Here is a 19,537-nt window from a genome sequence, read left to right as displayed (position 1 = left end):
GCATCTGCACTGTAAGAAGGCTAGCTAACAACAATGTAACAATCTATACATTTTCTTTCCTTTTTAATGACTGTAATTTATGCAAGGGGCTATTTGATTAAGGATTAAAACTAATATAACTAATAATGTTATGAATAATTAGCCAGTGTGTTGTCACCAATAACTGAAAGACCTCTGATCTGGACAAACGGAGATAAAAGAGACACAACTTAAAAACCTTGACAATCCTGTATTTATTTTGTCAGCCTTATTTGTGTCCACCCCAAACAAAAACAACGAGAAAGCAGCAAAGTATATTTTATAAGGTCATACATGCATTTTATCTTACTTATTTGAAGTATTTGATGTTGGTTAGTAATGAGAATGTGATCAAATGAAGGTTTAAGAGAGGATTTTTTAATTTAAGTCTTTCAAATCATTTTGTATAAGTACACAATCATAATTATTTACAAGGTCACAACTCATAACAACAATATTCTTTTTATGACTGATTATGAACATGTTTTAACTAGAAATAAATATACAGATATACTTTACTTGAAACAATTGATCAAACTGTCAAAATGTCACTGGATAAAACTTGTGAAAATGACACACATAACAACTGATACAAATTGGCACTTTAATCCATCAAGTGATTTTATAATCCACATCAAAGTGACATTCAATAGTCTGTTCTGACATACAGTTCCGTTTTGATGTAAGACATGAGGATATGCAGGTTAACTGACGATGAGATACTATTACAATTATTATAACTAACACACTATGATGGCAATGTTCATGTTGCAGTGTGATGATCAGGAATCTCTCAGGGTTTGGAGGAATTTCTCTGCAAAGAAAAAGAAACTTTCAGAAAAACACTTGATTTGACTTCTTTGGTTCATTTCAACTTGTGGCTTTGGTTTCAGACTTTACAGAATCCTGTCATTTTCCCAGTCTTTCATCATTTTTACACCATATAAAAAAAACTTAACAGCTTTTATATTTGCAACAATACTACAAAACGTGTTTTAATTGTGTCAAATGTAATTAATAATAAGGTTTGATCACCTGAAGTGACTTAATTTAAGGTAAATAATAGTGCACCAAGCTGTACTTTATTGCATTTGCACTAACAAAATGATGGCATTTAAGATATAAGTTCACATATTTTATAAAATAAGGCTTGTGTTATGTAGTTAAAAATAAACTGACAAATATGATACTAAAATCGGACGAGATTATGGAAAATGTGTAACCTTGTCTTTGGCTGCATAGATCACCACAGCAAGCACTGTTCATTGGTGGGCAATAGTAAATAATTAGAGGAAACCATTTTCATGTATGTTGCAGTCAATTTGATAAAGTGTTCAAGGGGCCTCAGAGACAGTACCTGTCTGCTGTGAAAGGCCCTTCAGCTGGCACCTCCCCAGGGTCAGGTTACAGGTGTACAGCCCTAAGCACCCGGAGCACTCTGAAAAACAGCTGCAGCTCTGAGCCTGGATTCCACTGCAGCCATGCTGAATAAAAAACAAATATTGATATGATTTTAATCATCATATAATACTGTCAGGGAAAGAGGAAGAGCAGTAGCGTAATGTGGAAGATCATAGAAATGAACATAAACATAAACATTTAAACATGTTACTGATTAATACAAGTAAGTAGGACAGGTCAGTGCAAGTGCATGCCCTGATGTCAAGCTTTGTTTAATTTCAAACTATTTTATAATAAAGTACTTGGAAAGATACTAATATGTCAAGTGGAATTCTAGGGATATTATGGCCATTTGATGTTATGGTACAAATAAAAAACACAAGATTTGGGTTATAATATTTCACTCAATGTCAATATGAAGATCTCTTTATTATTTATTATACCTAACTGCATTTTCCGATGTATTTACCCAACTTTTCTCTGCATGTTAGATGTTAAAAACAAAAGGGAAAAAAATCCATTAATCTCCATTGTATTGGAGTCGAGTCTCATATATGCATAACGTAAATATTTTTTGACAAAAAACTCAAGAGACACTGAAAATAATTATGAATAAGGCATACATTGATTTATTGAGATCAGATTTGACACAGACTGTAATAGTACATTTTTGGAGCAGAGTTTTGCGTTATGCACTAAGAGGATGTCGGCATGGTCAAACTTGGAGTTTAATACCTGTTAGCATACATTTAGTGAAGGCTTTGGCTTTGAAGTCCCTCCAAACGTTCACCATTGACATAGAATGGATCATAAGCTCACCATTGAAGAGGTTAAACCGACCCTTTAATGTTACCAGCCCCCTGCTTTTGTTTTTCTAATTGAGACTAAGTTAATATAAACTGAGCTTTAAAAAAAAGTAATCATTAAACCGTTTTCATCACTCACCGTTTTTGAGTTAAACTGTCCAAAAGGCCTCATACGTCCCCTCTTGCCATTCTTTCTCCTGGAGAATCCCCCAGAACCTCCATGCGAGGCGCTCGTATCTGTCTCCTGTGTGGCTCCAGTATCCAAAGGAAACTCATTCTTGGTGGACATTTGTCTCTTAGTCTCATCAGTCAGAGGAACAAGATGAGGCGGGCTGCCCCACCCAGAATCTCTTTGCATTCCTGTTCTCAGCCTCATACCTGACTCTGCAGATGGAATATGCAGGCAAGCGATGTGGATAATAAAAAAGTATTTCATTTTTGGGAAATGGAAATCCATTGGACAATCTACAAGTAACACCAAACTATTTCCCCAGCTAAATTCAGCAGCATTGAGGCCATATTTATATTTTACCATTCAAAACTCCGCCTCTGCCACACCCTGCTGTGTCCTGATGATCCCCTATTTCCAAGGGACACATGTCCGTTGTTACAGAATATAATGATCCATCCAAGACTATGACAACCAGGTATATTGATATTTATTTCCATCTTCAAGAATTAGGTTGATCCAAACTGAGGCCTTTGTAGTTTGATGAGCTGCTGATGTTGAAGTCATGTGACCAAATAAGTGAGCGGCCTGCAGCATTTTGATTTGTCCGAGTGCGACTTTAGAGCAGCAAAACTGTTTGGCAAATCAGATTTTAATGATGGATAATAGGGCTTTGATTCATGTTATGTAATGAGTTGTCATATTTGACACCTTCAAAACTAATATGCATCGTATAGGGATTTTAGGCATATCTGAATTCTGCATTTATTGCCCACATTTTTATATTTTAAATGATACTTTATACCTTACACATTTCAGTGGAAAAAGATTGTCTCTTTAAATGCCTCCCATCTAGGCCTGCTGGAACTTCCTAACTGACTCTGAAAAGTCCTTGAATGCAAGAGAACTTTAAACAACGCTTCCCCAGTTAAAAACATTTCTGCTGTGGTTGGATAAACCAAACAGTTTATGATACAAACAAAAAGGAACTACAACACTGGACACTTTAAAATGATGTATTGCGGATAGTTTGTAAAGTTTTGCGAAGCCTTCAAATGTCAGTAAGCCTTTTGCCTGCTGGATCCTAGAGCTGCTATACATTTGTAGAAACAATGCATCAAATGAAAATGTGAAAGGTGTCTCTGGTTATCTCCTGAATCTGCCACTCTCCTTGACTACACAGAGCTTTATGGTGAGTTTCAGCTCATTGTTTAGCTGTGCAGCCCACAACTTGTTTTTTTATACTCAGTGTCATTTTCAGCGCAGCAAGAAGCTGTTAAAAGAGAGAAACCAAAATACCTTATCAGCAGCAAACAGCAGACAGCCACAATCGGACAGTGGTGAACAAAAACGCTGCTCCTGTGGCTTGGAACCAGCTGCAAATTGAGCTGAAACTCAGAGAGCTGGTTTCATTAAATGTAATTTAAATTGTCTGTAACTGTGCTGTTACCATTCTTGGGCCAGGACTCTCTTGAAAAAGAGATTTGTAATCTCAATGAGACATATCCTGGTTAAATAAAGGTCAATTAAAATAAAATAAAAAGTGGAGCATATAGCAACTTTTTTCAATGTTATTTTTCCCATTGGATTTTAGAACATTGCAGAAAATAGGATCTTTTAGACAGAAGGATAGTTTCAACATATTAACGTCCAATACAAGTTGAAGTGTAAATGTGATCGCCAGACGTAAATAGCTAACAAAATGCTATCAACAAACGACATGACTTCACTTCAACACAGCTAAATGAAAGGCAGCACATTTTTGGCAAGATGGCGTTTAGTATTCTTATTCTTATACCCCTGGTTTTCTACTGCCTTTTCTATGGCATGTAAAAGCTTTAGACATTTACCATTGGGAGTTCACTGATGCAACAACTTTGCACCAAACCATAATCCCCTAATATGCATGTCCTTACATAACCTCAACTAAATGTTAAACATAGCCACGGTTTGTACGGAAAGAGGAAACAGATCTCGACACAGATAGCTAAATAAAACCTCTTATGTGTACATAATAAAATGTCCTGTAAAAATATGAGGAAGTGTTTTAATTAGTGTTTATAGCTAAGAAAGTACGGTCTGATTTGGTTCTTCTTTTTTAATATGGTAGTTCAAAAGGTCATGGACTAACCATGGGTCAATTCTGCTTTTAAATACATGCTCCTGCTTGACAAGAGGATAGAAACTAGCATTCATAAGCAGTAAATAGCTAATAATTCAACATATTAAGTGTCAAGGATGTTTATAAGGACTCTTATTAAATGTCTTGAGCTGTTACTGAGTCATGCATTAATCTTAAGGCTTCAATGCTCTCTAATAACAAGGTGTCGTCATGTATCGGCTGGATGTGGGTTCCAGATTGTCTTTGGGTTGGTGGGTGTTTGTTAATGCACATTTACAGTAATGAAATGCACTGTATACAAATAATGAACTTGCCTCTGCAACTTTTGGCTTTTTATTTAATTTATAACTTGTTTTAGTGCTATTGCCAAAACAAAATGCAAAAAAACTGCAATTTCTTGCTCAAATGGTCATCTTTTGTCCCTTTAACATGATACCTTAAAGGTGAATAGGGGGCTTTCTTTGAACTGCAGGGTTATATATCACTATGAAAACATACCCAAGACCATTCTTAATGATTTGTCTTTGTTTTAGTGCAAATAACCAAAGTTTAAATGTAAAATAAACATCTAAATGCGCATTTCGGATGCTTTGCACCAGTGTGAAAGAAGACGTGATGGAAGAAAATTACCCAAAAACGAAAGGTATGTATATTTGCCTGTGGTGTTTTGTAGTCTCTCACATGGTAACCTTGGAAAAATTGTCTATCCTCTGTTCATTCTCTGTAAATAAACCACTCCTGCCTACTCATATTTTCACAGAGGCAGCACTCAAACAGATTAGCCTGTTGATTGAAAACGATGATGTAACTTCAGTGTGATCACACATATTCTCCACTGAGGACTCGTGATCAAAGAGATACAAAATGTTTACCATTGTCCATTGACATTACTGATATTGTGTTCCCATAGAGACCAAGACAGAGCACAGGATGTCTGCTCAGGTGCTGAGACTCTGACCAATATCAGTCCCAGTGTTGTGGTGTTGTGCACCAAAACACACGGCTGTGATCAAATGAATGGTCTTACACTTCCAAACAACGCCATTGAAATTATATAGGAGGCAGAGAGAAAGGCAGAACACCTGCTACCTGCTCTGTTTGCTCGGCTTTCACTTATTAGTCCTGTGCTTTATAGGCTGATGGATGTTTAGTATATTGACTTCTGGGATCCCAGCAACATATCATCACACTGTGGGCATGTGGCTTCAAAATCCCTCTGGGCAAATTCCCACTGGAAATGGTGACTAGAAATGTTTAAGAAAAAACTATTTCATGTCTTTGTCAATACACCCAGCTAAATCAACACATTTTTAATCAGTGGCGTAAAGTAACTTAGTACATGTAAATAAATTATTGCTATAATTGTAATCAAAACATATAATATATTATTCTTAAATGGGCCAATTTGCATAATAAGTATTGTTGGTACTTTAAGTAAATATTCATGCTTGTTTACTTTGACTTGCAATGCAGGACTTTTACTTTTTACAGAGTATTCCTACACTCTGGTACTTTCACTTTTACTTCAGTAAAAGATCTGAGTAATTCTCCAACCTCTATAAATCAGCGGAGGTGGGAGAAGTAAAGTAAGAGTAGAAGTACCAGAGTGTAGGAATACTCTGTTACAACTAAAAGTCCTGCAATCAAAATGTCGCTCAAGAAAAAGTACACATTTATTAGCATCAAAATATACTTCAAGTACCAAAACTGAAAGTGCTCATTAAGCAGAATGCCCCATCTAAGAATAATATATATTATATGTTTTGATTATAATTATTGATGCATTAAAGCTGGTGAAGGTGCAGTTAGTTTTAATTACTTTGTAAACTTCATGGTAGCTTGTGAATGTTACTCCAGGTGTAACTAAAGTCTGACTTATTATGTGTTGATTATATTTCATATCATTAATCCAAATCTGCAAAGTAACTAAAAGTACAAAATAAACTAAGTGGAGTAAAAGTACACGATTTACCTCTGAATTATAGTGGAGTAGAACAAGTACAAAGTAGTAATTGAAATGCTCAAGTAAGGTACCTCAAAATTGTACTTAAATACAGTGCTTAAGTAAATATACTCTATTACTTTACACCACTGCTGATTACATTTTTTTTGTGATTATATCAACCTAAGACAACCATCTTAAGAGTGACATTGGTGCCCCGTAGTGGACAGTTACCTCTGCTATGGTACGGTTCGTAATTGGTTCTGGGGGTTCGGTAATCTCCGGCTTGAATCGTACATATGCGAAAGCGGCCGAGCTGGAGCGGAGCTGTCCGGAACATCCGGCTGTAGCTCCTCAACATAAACAGCTATGGCGGAGGCAGCAGCAGCGTCTACGGCGGCTTCACCAGGTATAGGAGGTTGGACCAAACACGTAACCTGCAGGTAAGACAGGACAAGGGACTATTTAGATATCGAAGATGATAATGTCGTTTGAGGCTAAAATAGCGGTGACACGGTGTCTCGCGCGCGACTGACAACAGCGTCGTCTGAGGCTCAGCTGTTGGCTAACTAGCTGTAGCTACTAGTGTTGTTATGTTCGCAGTGTTATGGTCACAGCCTGCTGGGCTTCTAGCTTAGCAGCCTGCATACTAGCTACCCTTTCAATGCTCAACTCGACTAGCATTAATGCCACATTATAATGTTAGACCACGACTGTTACACAACAGTGATAACTCCCTCGCAGTCATTTGTTAACGTTTAACTGTGACTAACACACGATTAACCATCGAGTTTATCTGGTTGGGTCACTTTAAATGTACCATTATAATAGCCAAAGCAGTTACTAGTCGCCAAATCCAAATATACTAACGTTATGAACCCAATTGTTTGTTGTCACCTTGCCTAAGATGGGCTTTATTTGTGAAAGTGAAAGACGACATTGACGCGCGGTTGTCATGTTCAGCTCTCTCAATTTAGCTAACAACTTTCATTTTGACGTACTGATGTGAACATGAACTAGTGTTTTCCGTTCAAATTCCAGTAGGCCTGGACATCTTTTATGAACTAGACAACTGTCTAATTTGTATTTTCAGGTATTTCATGCATGGTCTTTGCAAAGAAGGAGAGAACTGTCGATATTCCCACGACCTGACCAAAAGCAAACCAGAAGCCATGATTTGCAAGTTCTTTCAGAAGGGAAACTGTGTGTTTGGGGACCGTTGCAGGTAAGGACACAACTGAAATCTAAGTTGTAAATGCAACACTTCAGTCTAATGCTGATGTAATGAATAGGCAGGTTCATGTTTGTACAGAACTGGCAGCTGCCTCGGCCTATAAAAGTGCTTCCTGACAGTTGTCAGATGAGATGCAGTATAACCTTCTTTCTCAAACTGGCCTTGCTTTCAGCCAAATGACAGCGCAGCAACTATCCTGGCTGGGTTTTCAGTGTGGCTGCCTGCTCCTCCAGTGGGTTGGACACCTGAGACTGTTTTAACATGTCAACATGTTGTTTGTCTGTGGCAGCTCCATGTAAGTCCAAGGAACTAGAACGGCATCTCAGCATTGCTCAGCTTTCTAGGTTCTGCGTTGATTCTTTGTAGAGCTGGTGTTCAACATGTCAGCACAAGCCTCATTCTGGGTTTTTCATTGTTTTTTTCCCATAATCCTGCCTATAACTTAAATCAGACCATTGTGAATATGATTGTTTTTGTTTTTGCTCCTGTTTGGGCTGCAACCATCAACTACCCTCATATCATCTCATCTGCTAATATTGTCCTCATGGGCACGATAGTGTTTTCAGGATGGCATTGCTAAATGAGTATGTGTGAGTTTGTGTGTGAACGTTTATCACCCCTGTTGAGCAGGTGGTTCCTTTCAAGATTCAAAGGCGTTATTGTCACAGCTCGACAATACTTAGTGCAGACCATTTTCTATTTATTTGTAATTTTTGAAAATGAAATATTTATGTATATATTTCAAAACATCACAAGGTTGGCATTCATTTCCACATTCAAAAGATATATTTTTAAATTGGCAACATATCGGCTTTCATCAAGGACAGTATGTTCAATTTCAATAAGCAACAACATATAATAATGTGTTTCCAAACACATCCTATCTTCCCATTGATGCCAGCTGATTATGGTACTGGACTGAAACCAATGTGAACCAGTTGCTTCTCTAAAAACATGTTCCATGCTTTGAAATGGTGAGCAGTATTTATTCATAGTAAATGGGCTCGCACATGAAATGGTATGGTCCTTTGAGAAGCAGATTAGGCTCCATGCCTGTAGCCAAGCTTGAATGTGTACCCAGACATGACCAGCGAGCGTGTACAGACGGTGTCTGCTCCATGTCTGGTTTCAGGAGGGTCCCCATAGTTACAGAGGAACCCGATGACCAGCCCAACAGCAGCAGGGGCGCATTGGTTACTTGCATACTTGATTATTTTTCATGAATGGTCTGCTTACTGCCTTTTGGTTAGGTGTATACATCACTGAGCTGTTGTTGTTGTTGTGTTGATAAGTCACATTCCTCCATCCTTGTGAAGGGGCTGCAGTGAGGAAGGTGTCCTCATTATATCTGTGCCAGTCCTGAGAAAGGCTCTCTGTGGGGGTTTATTATGGTTGAATTCCTCAGGCTGCGTCTATTGTGATGGGCTCTGTCTCGCTCTCTCACTCTCTCTCTCTCTCTCTCTCTCTCTCTCTCTCTCTCTCTCTCTCTCTCTCTCTCTCTCTCTCTCTCTCTCTCTCTCTCTCCCCTGCTGCCAGAGTGCACTGCAGCCTGCATGGCAATTGCATAACACTCTGTTTCCCTGATCCCCCCCTCTTCCACCTCCCCTACCCTGTTGCCGGGTTCCTCAGGTTCATTCTGCTGCAGCACCCACATCTCTCATTTATTCATGCATACTTCCCCCCCCCCCCTCCTCCTCCTCCTCTGGGAACGGACTGGTTAACAGTGTGTTCTGATGGAGCGCTGGTGGAGGCTGAAGGAGAGAGATAGGCCAGTTGCTCCTTTTGTACGGCTTTTAGTCATGCTTTATGGTTGCTATGGAGTTGAGTTGCTTTGTTTCTACACTGGCAGACAGGTCCATGTGGACAGATGAGGGTCTGTTAGCATCAGGGATGTGCCATTCATTGTCATTGTGATTCTGGTGTATACATCCATGCTGCTATATCTATGTTACGAGGAGATCAGCTGCATTTAAGCCCCTTTTTTCATTATCCTGTGTCCATAGGAGATACACAAATGTGTGATGGAAAGGAAATGGAACAGTTATTTTTATCCTCAAATATACCCTTTTTAAAAAAAAAAATCTAGTGCTTATATTAAGGTTTTTTAAAATGAGTGAGAACCTGCTAAAAATAGTCAATGGACTCGTTTCCAGTGCACGTGCTTTGTTTGTTTTCTGTTTTTTCTCTCTCCTCTAGTTTATGGTCACCACACGTACAAGGACAATGCCCATATTTAGTGCTATGTATGCTGACAATGTACAACAGTACAGTCCCTTTCAACAGCACGCAGCGTTAGTAAACAGTGGTTACTGTCCGTGACTGATCCATACTCTTTTCTTTTTATCTGTCACTTATTCAGACTCTCTTTTAAACCAGAGATAGTGATTGTTGTAACTGTGGAAAAACAAACAAAGACAGTTTTCCTTTTGTTCCTGACGAGTTTGAATACATTTAGTTTTACAAGGATCTATGAGGAAATGTTTAAAGTACTCTTATTGTCAGTGGAGTGTGGTAAATGGGAGGGAAGTAAAATAATTGTATGTTTTTGTCATTTATAATAATTCATCCAAATCCATTTATTTATTTCACACTTAATACCATGTAGCTTTGTTACCTGTGACATATTTTTTAAATGTATCAAATCAAGACTACTCGGCGATGTTGAAATAATATGGAATTGTGGATATGAAGAATTGTGACACCTCTATAAAATGTATATAGACAATGGGAAAGAAGAGAGCTATTTTGACTTTTTTAATCTGGGTAAAGTGTCATAACAAGGTTCAAGGTTCTTTATTGTCAAACTAACATAGCTACAGAGTAATTATGTCGTTGAAAATATTAGGTCACAGGCTTCTCCAACAATGCAACACAATAATACAGATAAGCAGACGATATTAAAACAATATTAAAGTATATTATATTAAAAGTAATACAAAATAGTTTTTTTTTAAAGTGATAAAAAAAAGTGGAATAGTGCAATACGAGTCCATATACAAGTTATTAGAATTATATATTAGATAATAGATAAATAATTACTAAGTAGCAGATGAATGTTATGAAATAGTTTCAGCAGTTCAGTTGTTTAACAGTCTTATTGCCTGCGGGATGAAGCTGTCTCTGAATCTGGTTGTTCTTGTCCGGATGCTGCGGTAACGCCTGCAGCAGACTGAACAGTTTGTGGCTGGGGTGATGGGGGGTCTTTTGTAATCCTGAGGGCTTTCTTCTTGAGCCGCTGGGAGTAAAGGTCCTCCATGGATGGCAGCTCCGTCCTGGTGATGTTCTCTGCAGTTTTCACCACCCTCTGTAAAGCCTTACGATTAAGGGCGGCGCAGCTGCCGTACCAGGCCGTGATGCAGCCAGTCAGGATACTCTCTATGGTGCACCTAACAATATGGTAACCACAATTAAGTCCAAAGTCATTTTCATCCCATTCATGCATGTGTGAGGGACCAAGTAAATAACGGTTTATCAACTGGAAAAAAACAAATATAGCCTTTGGAATAGCTCTTATTCAAAAGTAGAAGCTTTCTTCATTCACCTTTTTTGTAAGTTTGTATTACAGCTCTTGGATATAACTTCCCAGCTTTAGTGCTGTGGGACATTAGATGGTTTGTACCGTAACAAGTGTGCTCATGTTTGCCTCCTCAGGTTTGAACACTGTAAACCGGAAAAGAACGAGGAGTTGCCAACCACAGAGACGCTGCCGCTGCCCACTGCCTCGCCTACCGGCTCATCAGATCCAGAACCCAGTGGGCCAACGCCTGGTTCAGGGGCACAAGACTGGGTCAACGCTGCCGAGTTCGTTCCAGGACAACCATACTGTGGACGGGGTGAGGGACCAGCTTGACATCAATATGCTAACGATGCGCTAGGTCTTCCGTTATTACATCCTGCCAGCTCGCTAACCAGCAGCCAGATAGCTAACCTGATGTGTTCTGTACTCCTTTGAGACATCTTGAAGTCAAATGCTTGGTGAGGTTTGAAATGTTTCCTGCCTCGCACGCATATGTTTTATATCGTCTTTTGTGAAACATTACAGAGTTAATGTCATCAGGTTTGCCATTAGCGTTAGCGCATTAGCTCTGGATGCAACTTCCTCTCCACTTTGTTAACCAGTGCAGGGCATGCAAGTGTTATTATTTCTGGAGATGACACACTGTTGTTTGTCAGCAGTATTAGACATGTTGAGACAGAGAACCATCTCTTCCCCCTATCAATTCAAGCCAAGGCTAACGCTGTATCAACAGTTATGAACCCACAGGCTTCTGTCTACCTTGTGTCGCCTAGTGGAGATTCTGACAACTGGCAACATGTTTGAGATACAGAAAGTACAGAACGCTGGGAAATGAAATGCCGGACAATCTTTAACAAAAAGTACCGACAAAAACGTCTGAACTGAATCAAAGCCTGGTTATTCTCCTCATTGAGTCTTCTATTAATCCTTTTTGCCCCTCATGTTTTTGATATACAGTACCTTTGCTGCATTGGTCTATTTGGCTGGGTTTATTAAGCTTTTAAATGCACTTCAAAGTTATATGTAGTTTGTTTGTTTTTCAACCAAGTGTAAATGACACTAATACAAGAGTAGCTCAAACTATGAATATGTTAAGTGCAAGTTGAAACTTAACATTCTGAAGCCTGTCTGATAAGTTAAGGTCCTCGGATCAGATTTTCCTCATCTGCTGGAGAAGGCATTGAAGTTATTTTTCCTCTGTGTCACTAATGGCGCGTTTCCACTTCAGGCCTCGCTCGGCCTGGCTCGGTTTGGTTAGGCCTTATTAGGCCCGGCTCACTTTAATGCTGCGCTTCCATTACAGTTTAGGAACTGGGGCAGTTACTATAGTAACGCAGTGTAGGCGGAGCCGTGACGTCATCTTCAATGAGCGCCCCAAAAAACAACACAGCCGTTAGCTCTTAGCACTCAGAGCTCACAGCTCCACATATCTGTTCAGAAACTAGACAAAAGTTAAACAAGTACAAACCACAGACTGCCTGTGTCATGGCGAATACAGTCGCTGGTTTATTTATGTCTGTATAGGCCGTTGTTGTGAGTGGACGGTCGGAGCATATATAACGTTAGCTTAGCCAAGCTCCATTAGAAAACACGCATTTTAAAAGGATTTTTCGCCTGCCGTCTTTCTGCAGACTTGTCAAAGCATTAATTCATGGTTTTTACTAACCGGTATCAGTATGTTGTTACTTCGGCATCATTTTGAAACGTGTATTACAATTAAATCACGGTCAAATATGTTCATCTTGTTGTAGTTGTATCCCCCTTGCCAGCGATTCTCTCTCTAGTTTAGCATACTCAGCCCGACTCAGCCTGGTTGTTCCTGGCCCTAGAACCACGATTTAGTCGGGCCATAAAAAAGGTGAAAAAGTAGGCCAAGTGGAAGCGCAACCAAAAACGGGCCCCGCTCGGCTCGGCACGCTTAAAGCGAGCTACCCGCTGCAGTGGAAACGCGCCATAAATAACTGTCATAATATTTCCCCAACAGCTGAGCCAGTGAAGGGAGAGACCTCCGTCCCTCTCATCGAGGAGTTGGACCGGGAGGCGTCGCAGGACAACAAAGCGCTGAGGAAGCAGCTCTGTCCGTACGCGGCTGTCGGAGAGTGTCGCTATGGCATCAACTGTGCGTATCTCCACGGCGACGTGTGCGACATGTGCGGCCTCCAGGTTCTCCATCCCACCGACAACGGCCAGCGCTCCGACCACACCAAGGTAAGGGTTACAGAAATAACCATATCTGTGGAGCCAGTTGGAATACTTCCTGGAATACTCTTTACTCTCTGAACGGGAATCATTATTAGTGAATTATAAAGCAAAAATGGGTCATTTTAAACAATGAAAGCAAAGGTCGGATAAAAATGTAAAGCAGTTTCTGAAATGTTTTGTACACTGCTTTTTGAGAGAGAAGTGAGATATAAAAGATTGAATATGACATTTCTCAGCACCAGATTTTAGTTGTGTATTTTTCTGAGTCACCTGCCACGGTCCCACCTTCAAGGAGAGCAGATCTGCAAGACTAGCAAGCAGAGGGGGACAAAACACAGAAATCAAAGACAAAAGGACTTTATAATACCTTTACAAGTTACAAAATTGCGTTGTATCGGAACAAAACTTGAGTCAATTCATTTCCTGACCAGGACCATGGCTGCTTCTGTGCAGTATTTAAATGATATGATGTGGAGTATTTGTTACTCTAGTCTGAACAGGATTTTAACATTAGAGACAATATGAACACTTTATCAGCGGGAGATGGATGTTAAATGTAGGAACGGTCATGATGAGTTGGTTTAACTGTTCCCAGGCATGCATCGAGGCCCATGAGAAAGACATGGAGATTTCGTTTGCCATCCAACGCAGCAAAGACATGATGTGCGGCGTGTGCATGGAGGTGGTGTTCGAGAAGGCCAACCCCAGCGAGCGGCGCTTCGGCATCCTCTCCAACTGCTGCCACTGCTACTGTCTAAAGTGCATTCGCAAGTGGAGGAGTGCCAAGCAGTTTGAGAGCAAAATCATCAAGTGAGTCACGTACGCACGGCTATGTGGGGTTTGGAAGGAATCTCAAACTACATGATACATTAGTTTAAATCTTTATCTCTAGGTGATTGATCTGTTCATCAACAAAGTATTTTCTCTTGAGTTGGCGTTTGTAGAACATTAAAACATGTCAAAAAAGTTGTATGTGACGCACATAGTATTTACAGGTTGAATTTGATTCTAATATCAGAATAAAATACATGATTTATCCCAGGGGGAATTGGATTTCTGGACAGTTGTTCCATTTAAGAGTGAGTTGAATAAAAGATTTAGAGAAATAACAAATATTTTAACATAAGAAATGAAAAATGTTAAAGAACTGAGTCCAATAAAGAATAAAACCAAAATGTAAATAAACGTAAGAAGTTGAAGTAATTTGTTCAAAGTGCAACATTATTTCGAAAGCTCAAACTCGACTCTTACGTTGTTTATGTGAATGTTTTTTACCTGATAAAGGAATATAGGCAGCTCTTGGCACGCAAATAGAAGTTGATTACCATGTTGAAATGCTCTGGTCACGATACCACAGGTGACCAAGTATCTTTTCTACCCTTTTTTCCACAGGTCTTGCCCAGAGTGTCGAATCACATCTAACTTTGTCATCCCAAGCGAGTACTGGGTGGAGGAAAAAGAAGACAAACAGAAACTCATCCAGAAATACAAGGACGGCATGGGGTACGCAGATCATCTCCTCACACACACACACACACACACACACACACACACACACACACACACACACACACACACACACACACACACACACGTACTATGTATACATCACTGCAGGGGACATTACATTGACTTACATGCATTTCCTGGAGACTTATCCTAACCTTAACCATAACCAACCCTAATCCTACACCTAACCAAGTCTTCACCCTAAAATTAATAATTCCCCTCATGGGGACCTCCAATTTGTCCCCATAAGGGAGGCGAGTCCCCACACGTGACTGTGTAAACAGATTTAGGTCCCCACAAGTATAGTAATGCTAGGACACACACATACACACACACACACACAGTTTTACACTACTACTTTGTGTCTACTGTGGGAAACAACACATCAGAGAAACAGTGAGTGGTCTCTTTTAATTCATACTGAAGGCAAAGCAATTTTATTTATATAGCACTTTTCAGCATGTGGCGATTCAAAGTGCTTTACAGATTAAAAGCAATTACAGATTAAAAGCAAGTGAAGCAGTGTTTGTTTTTTAGCGCAGGCGATTGAAAGCGTATTATTTCCCCTGCAGGATGGAGAAGACATTTTTTAATAGAGAGCCGTTGCAGGTGGATGTGAAGAGAAGCGTCAGAGGAATATGATGCTGAATCTGCGGGAGTGGGTGGTAATGGTGGGAAGCTAAACAGGAAGTGGGCCGATTCAGATTTCACCGCGGAACATTTGATGTTTATTTAAAGAAACTCCACAGAGAAAACGTCCATCTCTGATGCTATCTAACTTGCTGTTTGTCCTCTCTTCTCCAGGAGTAAACCGTGTCGGTACTTTGACGAGGGCCGTGGAACGTGTCCTTTCGGCTCCAATTGCTTCTACAGGCACGCCTTTCCCGACGGACGGCTGGAGGAAGCGCAACCTCAGCGAAGACAGACGGGGTCCAGCAACAGGAACAGGGTAACTCACTCCAAACAGTCAATGCCATTTTAACAGCAATAGACCGAAAAGACATCAAACTGTGGAAGAAGGCAACACCTCCTCCGCTCTAGCGCTCTCTGCTGGATGTGGGAATGATATGCAGAGCGACCATAAACCCTGAAGTTAAAACGGCTTTGCTTTAAAGGTTCTGTTTTGAGAACACCTGATCATGAAGTGAAAATCCACGCGTTTAAATAAAAATCACAGTCAATCCGTGGTTCTACTCGGTGGCAATAGTCACCACCTGCTGTACAAACTTTTCGATTAAAAAAACAGGGACAGGTTGTATGATGCGTGATGGAAGTTCCTAAAATCAGACAAATCAACAACCTTTTAAGATATTTAAATAAGATTAGGAGATTTATTTTTGTCAAAATGGAAATCCAATGAAATTCGTGACACATTAAATACTTGATACAATACAAAAAGATACTGAGGCACAATTTTAAGACTGACATTTAGATCAGAGGTTGCGAGAGCACGCTTGCGAACTGTCAGCGGGGGTGGGGGTGCGCACGCTCGTGAACTGTTAGCGCCGTGTTATGCATGCCCACTGCACCTCGTAGGAGCGCGCACAGCGTGAAGCCAAAACTAAGACATTTCCATGATTTGTACGGATTGGAAACGGTATCATTTCCTTTTTGGCAGGCATGCATAACACGGCATAACACCGGAGCCTCGCTGCGGGGAAACTTTGGAGCTGTTCCGAGTTTGTTCTAATCTGTCAAAATGACGGACTGCTTTCAGATTTTTGCGTCATTGTTAAAAGAAATCCGTCATAGATGGAAAATATTCGGTTAACGCGACCTCTGATTTAGATATATATTCCAAATAAAAATTGGTATCATAACTTTCACTGCGAGTAGCTTGTCATTACTAAGATGTGTCTATTATTTCCTTCCATAGGTAGAAAAATAAAAAGCCTGCTGATGAGTGGTGAAGAAGTATTAATAAGATAAGACCTGAAGAAGTCACTTATTTATAAATATTTTAGTTCTGAAGAAAAGCAGCAAATGAAACGTGCATTTATTTATTTTTCTCTTCGTTGTTTTTATTGAAATATTCCCAAATGTTTTCGTACAGTGTTTTTTTAACCATTCAGAGTTTTTACAAAAGTCGAAAGAGAGCCACTTACACATAATTTAAAATGCTGAAAATCGTATTGACCCTTTTTTAAGTGTCTCCTCACATTGATGTTAAAGTGTTTTTGAAGGTAAAAATCATCTTGCCAGCAGCAATGGATTTTATGCCCAGACTCTGAGAATACTCCTCTCCCTTCTCCTCCCAGAACTCGAGGCGAACCCCGCTGTGGGACATCTTTGACGAGCGGGAAAGCACCGACTCGTTCGACAACGAGGACGAGGAGATGGTGACGTTCGAGCTGAGCGAGATGCTCCTCATGCTGCTCGCCGCGGGGACCGACGACGAGGTGACGGACTCAGAGGACGAATGGGACTTGTTTCACGAGGAGCTGGACGATTTCTATGAGATTTACCTATAGCAGCCCCGCCTACCAACCCCCCCAATCCCCCCCCCCCCCCTATGTATACTAGACCCTAGAATGGACTGTCTTGTGCGAGTGATAGACAGTAGCTTTCCCCCCCCCCCACCCCTTGTATTGTGGCAGTGCCTTTAAGCAGGCCATTAATAAATGAACTTATAAAATATCTAAAAAAGAAGAAAAAAAATCGGTGCTCTCGTGCTAAACTTTTTCTATCCTCGTGCGGTTCATGTTAAAAGAAAAAAAGAACAAAAATAACTCAATATAAGATTTAACAGAAATTATAACTTTCTTCAAATATTAATAATAAACATTGTCAAGTTTCTTTGTGGGTGTGGGTTTGACTTGTTCGTTTACTCAGGTGTAAATATGTACTCCTGGGACTCTGAGGATGCACTCGAATTTACTCGGCACCATTTACTGTAATCCTGATGGGCATGTTGTAAGATTTTAAATACGGTTTTCCAAAGGCCGGAACTTCTTTTTCTTTATATAAGCTTCTGATAGCCAATATATTGTGCTGATGTTCACCATAATTCATGTTCATGAACAGTATTTAATGTGTCCCCGTGTTTCAGGGTTAAATAGTCTTTCATGAGACATTGAGATCAATATTGAACTGTCTGTTAAAGTCCAGCGAAGGAAACTCTTGTAAAGTTTTTGGCCGTTTACAGCAGGCTGACCGCTTGCCCTGATCCTGATCTTGCTACCTTGGACATTTCAGAGACTGACCAGCTCATAAAAGTTGTTTTCTTGTATTGGATTTGAACAGAAAAATTCAAAAAGACACTAATTTGAACCCCTAGTGTGCTGTTTAGTACTTCTGCTCTACAAGAGCTACACTACTGAACAACACTTGAATCCCATTGGTCAATGACATGGTTTATGAGCTGCTCAGAGCGATCAAAGATACATTTTCTGACAGGTCCTGGATCAGGGCTAGGGATTAACCTGCTAACTGACCCCCAACCTTCTTTTCTCCCCCTTTACACACAAGCGCACTTTGTTTTTCCAACTACAAAGATTGAACTAGTCTAAATTGGCTCCATATATCAGTAAAAAAAAAAGAGAGAACTTTATTTAAAATCTTTCCCCTTCCACCATCCTGTATATCAACATCCAGGAAGCATTGTAAGTATGGTAATGCCTTCCTTAGAGCCAGGCTAAAGAGTCAACACTCTTCCAGTGCAGAAAAGTGTAATTCACTGCTCTCTGTTGGCTTCACTGAGTAATGCTTCACTGCGGAGACACTCGTCCACAGACTCAACCTGTTAAAATCCATTGGAATGCATATGTTTATACTGAAATGTGTGTTTTCTATGTTCCACAGCCATCCATCTTAACTTGAAATTAAAGTTTATTATCAATCCGAATACTGTGTGGACTCTAATGTGTATATTGTCTGTCTTAGTGGTGCAACTCCAGGTTATTTCAGTTATCAATAATTCTGCTGATTATTTTCTCATTGTTTCTTTAAAGGTCAGAAAATAGTGAAACAATGTACATCCCAGTTTACCAAAGTCTTAAATGATTTATCTTGTCGGCCAAAATCTCTAAGACACTTATTTTAGAACCAAGAAAGCTTGAAATCTTTCATATTTTAGACATGCTATACTACCCATTTGTGAGACATAGTTTTCTTTTGTTTCTGTTAAGCGCCATTTTGTTTCTTTCTGAAATGTTTGGGCACATACTGTATATATATGTATATGTATATACCTAAAATAAAGAGATTTGCAAATATATCATAGTATGTCGAAATTATCAGAAAAGACAACATGGTATATGTATGTGGAAAAACGTAGAAAAAAAGGTTTAGTATAGTATGTTTTTACATGATAAAGAAGTCATAGTATGTTGAAATATCATGACAATGGTAAGTCGCATATAGCCATCTCAGTATGCTGAACACAAATTGAAATATAAGTAAACATAGAAAAATGATAAGAAAAACTGAATGAAGTATTAATATTTGCATTATAGCCTACTATAATATATGACAATACATATCTAGAAAAGAGAAGTAAGAAATATGTCAAAACATGTTCTCTACACAATATACAAAAGTATTAGAATTGCACAGTAGAATCATATAATTCACTCAATGTTTAAAATATTTTATTGAAAAGCAAATAAATAAATGGAT

The 19,537-nt window shown here is 39.5% G+C and overlaps 1 protein-coding gene across 2 annotated transcripts; it reads left to right on the top strand.

Moving 5' to 3' along the window:
• The first annotated feature begins 6,766 nt into the window (after window positions 1-6,766).
• mkrn1 (makorin, ring finger protein, 1) lies at window positions 6,767-18,764 on the top strand. 2 transcript variants are annotated; one of them, XM_034217700.1, is made up of 8 exons: window positions 6,767-6,901; window positions 7,552-7,683; window positions 11,344-11,525; window positions 13,194-13,417; window positions 14,007-14,221; window positions 14,804-14,914; window positions 15,725-15,869; window positions 17,179-18,764. In XM_034217700.1, the coding sequence occupies exons 1-8, from the start codon at window positions 6,828-6,830 to the stop codon at window positions 17,389-17,391; spliced, it is 1,296 nt and encodes a 431-aa protein (XP_034073591.1). In that variant the 5' UTR covers window positions 6,767-6,827; the 3' UTR covers window positions 17,392-18,764. The 2 variants fall into 2 exon arrangements, with proteins under 2 accessions (XP_034073591.1, XP_034073592.1); XM_034217701.1 differs by lacking the exon at window positions 7,552-7,683.
• The last annotated feature ends 773 nt before the right edge of the window (window positions 18,765-19,537 follow it).

Source organism: Gymnodraco acuticeps, unplaced genomic scaffold (assembly GCF_902827175.1).
Source record: "Gymnodraco acuticeps unplaced genomic scaffold, fGymAcu1.1, whole genome shotgun sequence".
NCBI lineage: Eukaryota > Metazoa > Chordata > Actinopteri > Perciformes > Bathydraconidae > Gymnodraco > Gymnodraco acuticeps.
The sequence above is the reverse complement of the archived record's forward strand: the minus strand, read 5'-3'. Positions and strand labels throughout refer to the sequence as shown.